At 36.3% G+C, this 3707-nt stretch overlaps 1 protein-coding gene across 1 annotated transcript; it reads left to right on the top strand.

Annotated features, from left to right (window-relative positions):
- The first annotated feature begins 453 nt into the window (after positions 1 to 453).
- On the top strand, positions 454 to 2609 carry LOC136255425 (uncharacterized). Its single transcript, XM_066048184.1, has 3 exons — positions 454 to 603; positions 1695 to 1763; positions 1935 to 2609. The coding sequence occupies exons 1-3, from the start codon at positions 480 to 482 to the stop codon at positions 2429 to 2431; spliced, it is 690 nt and encodes a 229-aa protein (XP_065904256.1). The 5' UTR covers positions 454 to 479; the 3' UTR covers positions 2432 to 2609.
- The last annotated feature ends 1098 nt before the right edge of the window (positions 2610 to 3707 follow it).

Raw genomic sequence — 3707 nt, 5'->3', positions numbered from 1 at the left:
GCATAAATTTACTTGTAGGCCTGTACATAGCTGGCTGCAGTACAAGTTCTTACCATGTTAAGTTATTATGGAAGATATGATGTGAAAATAAATCGAATCTAGCTGTACATGGACACTTCTGTCGCTTTAATGGCACTACAGTTTTGATGCAGTATGATGTAATATATAATTGACTAACCGCAATACATTAAAATATATTATATCTACTAAACAGAACAAAATCTGACTAAATCACATGCACCAACCTATCCCACTAGTATCAAGGATTGATAATAGCCAAAGTGTATTTTATCATTTCAGTGGACCTTTAAAAAGCATAGTTAGAAGTATTGAAATGGCTGGTAAATACTACCACTGTGATATATCTGAACAGGTATGGCCATGTATATTTTCTACTTGCAGAACTAATTGAAGCACTTAGTGGTGAGCCTACTTCAACAGCTGTTGCTACAACAGCTGTTTTCACAACAGCTGACACCATGCAACCTGGAGCAGTAATATCAGGGGTTACAACTGATGTTACCATCATGTCATCTGGTGGGACACAACCAATCTCAAATGTACCGGTAACTGACGTATCCATAGTAACACCTTCTAATGAAGGTATTGATATCTGTAACACATAGTGTACATTTGATAAGTACCACTTATCGTATGTGTGTTGTTCATATATTACCCAGTATTGAATTTGCAAAATCTTCACAAGATCTTGCAAGAATTTAATGCAAAAATTCTTACAAGAGAAAAATAGTCTGTTCTCATAAGAACTTTATACAATAATCTTTGCTGGCCACTGTATTGTGACTGTCTCAGCAAACCAACACGCCTAGTTCATACAAGCATACCTTTTCTATTAATGAAATGAAATTTTAAAGCAGATGAAATTATGTGTGCATGCTTTGAAGATGCAAGTTTTAATCGAGCCATTACTCAAGGAATTATTGAGTCTCAATTTCATTAAATCTGTAGACCATCTTATAATTATCCATTAATGCAAATGTTTGATAATGGAGAATTTTGATGAATTGGACCAATTGAACATTTAAAAATTTTGACAAAGTGCTTTGATGTTATATAAGAGAATACACACTAAGTGTAAAATTTTAAGTCACATTCATCACAATTTTCACCCATTAAACTTTTGTGCTATATGGTATTTGCCTGCTCATGAGAGTTCAAATATATTTGTTTTGTTCATGTAGCCGCAAGGGTATGTGTGTTGGTTTATGATGTAGTTGATGCATACAAGATTGTTGCCATTTCATCATTAAGATGCCTTCATACATACTTGTATCCACAAGTAAACACTGGGGCAAAACTATACTGCAGTTGATTTGCAAATTCATGGTTGGGAATTTTAAATTGAATTCCAACTTCATAGACCAATGCAAACAAAAGTTATGGCTACAAATGTAAGTGCCATAATTTATTTTATATATAGCCACTGTACAAATTGATTTCTTTATTCTTCCTATTGTCTGTCACTATGATTCCAAAACTATTCACCGTAATGGGCTGAAACTTTGATAACCTATTCTTTGGACGATGTAGATAATGTTGAGACAATAAAGAGAAAAAGAAATTTGCATGGAAATTGTGCAAACTATAAGCGGGCTTTTGTTGAGATTGTCGTATTTTAGCTGTGTATAGCCGATGCCATGTTTTTCAATGTACACAAATGTATTTCTTTTCAGAACTCTTGAGACTATCAACTTCTACTGATCCTCTGCTTGCTACATCAGTTACCACTACTGCTACTGCTATTGGCACTACTGCTACTGACACTACTGCTACTAGTACTGTTGCTACTGATACTACTGCTGACATTACTACTACTGCTACTGGCACTACTGCTACTGACACTACTGCTACTAGTACTGTTGCTACTGATACTACTGCTGACACTACTGCTATTGCTACTGGCACTACTGCTACTGACACTACTGCTGCTGCTGCTGCTAGCACTACTGCTACTGGTACTGTTGCTACTGATACTACTGCTGACACTACTGCTACTGACACGACTGCTGCTGCTGCTGCTGCCAGCACTACTGCTACTGGTACTGTTGCTACTGATACTACTGCTGACACTACTGCTACTGATACTACTGCTGACACTACTGCTACTGACACTACTGCTGCTGCTGCTGCCAGCACTACTGCTACTGGTACTGTTGCTACTGATACTACAGCTACTGACACTACTGCTGCTAGCACTACTGCTGCTGGTACTGTTGCTACTGACACTACTGCTACTAGCAGTACTGCCACCGGTACTGTCACTACTGCTACTGACACTACTGCTACTGCGAATAATGATACATCCAATACTTCTCACTTTAATGAGGACATTGGCAATCATCCATTACCAGAAACATCTGATACAGGCACACAACTATCAAGTGACCCTTTTACTGTTGCACCACAATAACACACACATATAGTCATGAATGGTATACACTTATTGCAGTGGTGGAAGCCGATTATTGTATTGCTTAAACAGATAGTACATAATACCTTATATAGCATTTCTATTGATGTAGCTGTGTAACACACTGTATATATGATAATTGAAAAACCATTAATAGATCGTCCAGATGATATTGAAATGAGCAACTTTGGTGCCTACGTTCTAGTTATTAAAAAAACGAAACACAAGGTTTTACTGAATTATCTGTTACCAATTAGTTACACTGTTTTCTTAAACATACAAACTTGATCTTGCAATAACAGACTGGCTCTATTCTTCAGCACATCTGATCAGATACAATATTAATACACCAGCAAATACATTGTATTATAGATGAATTATAGTGTCCAAATAATATTATAATTTTCATTGTTATGCTTCTAACGTATATGTAATGTAATTGATTGGTTGGAATGAAACCAATTCTATTTGAGCTATGGTCATTACTGATAATCAAATCAACAAACTGAGCTACATGTACATGCATATGTAGCCATATTGGATAACACATAATATACATACAACAGAAGGTACAAAGATTGTTGTACATTGCATGATCATGAGTAAACAGACATCAAAATTTCTGTTAACCTTTAACCTGAGTATACAGTTTAGCTGTCACAATTTTAGGAGGGGGTGTGTGGGGACTGAGAGTCTGAAATTGCAATGTATGGAAAGGCTTAATATGCCTATTGTGAGTGAGTCTGACATCTAGTCATCTAGCTAGTTGTGCTCAGATTTGTATAGATTACCAATTGATTGACCAACGGAGTGGATAAATTATGTTGAGGATATGTGCCCAATGGAACACCCAATGAGAGATAAAGGTTAACAGAAAGTATCATGAACCTTAAGTTTGTTCCTCAGAGAAAAAGGAATACTGGCAATCACATGTATGACATCACGGGTAATCACTTGTGACTGTCAGCTTGGTGACTTTACTCTCAATATTCAATTGTATCTACACAATTATGGCTTGTACGTATGCAGTTAGGTCATCCAGAAAAGTATTAAAAGCCTGCAGAGTATTGTACTGTTTACCAGTTGAGAGAGAGAGAGAGCCATCATTAGTTCAAAGTTGTACAGAATTAACCATCCAGTTCACTGAAGTTAATTATCAGTTGAGGATACCTATAGGTAAGGACTGTCCAATGGCCCCTGGTAAGCAGCAAATAATAATAATAATAATATTATGTTTTATAAGCGTGTGTGAAAATTTACGGACTTGTCTGTAATT

The sequence above is a fragment of the Dysidea avara genome, chromosome 5, assembly GCF_963678975.1.
Source record: "Dysidea avara chromosome 5, odDysAvar1.4, whole genome shotgun sequence".
NCBI lineage: Eukaryota > Metazoa > Porifera > Demospongiae > Dictyoceratida > Dysideidae > Dysidea > Dysidea avara.
Note: the sequence above shows the minus strand (reverse complement) of the source record. Positions and strands in the feature narration are given on the sequence as shown.

Excerpts from the sequence above, each read along its gene's own strand:
- LOC136255425 (XM_066048184.1), top strand. The coding sequence starts at position 480 with ATGCAACCTGGAGCAGTAATATCAGGGGTTACAACTGATGTTACCATC. Across the intron at positions 604-1,694 it reads AGTAACACCTTCTAATGAAG|AACTCTTGAGACTATCAACT; the intron begins GTATTGATATCT and ends ATTTCTTTTCAG. Across the intron at positions 1,764-1,934 it reads TACCACTACTGCTACTGCTA|CTGACACTACTGCTGCTGCT; the intron begins TTGGCACTACTG and ends GCACTACTGCTA.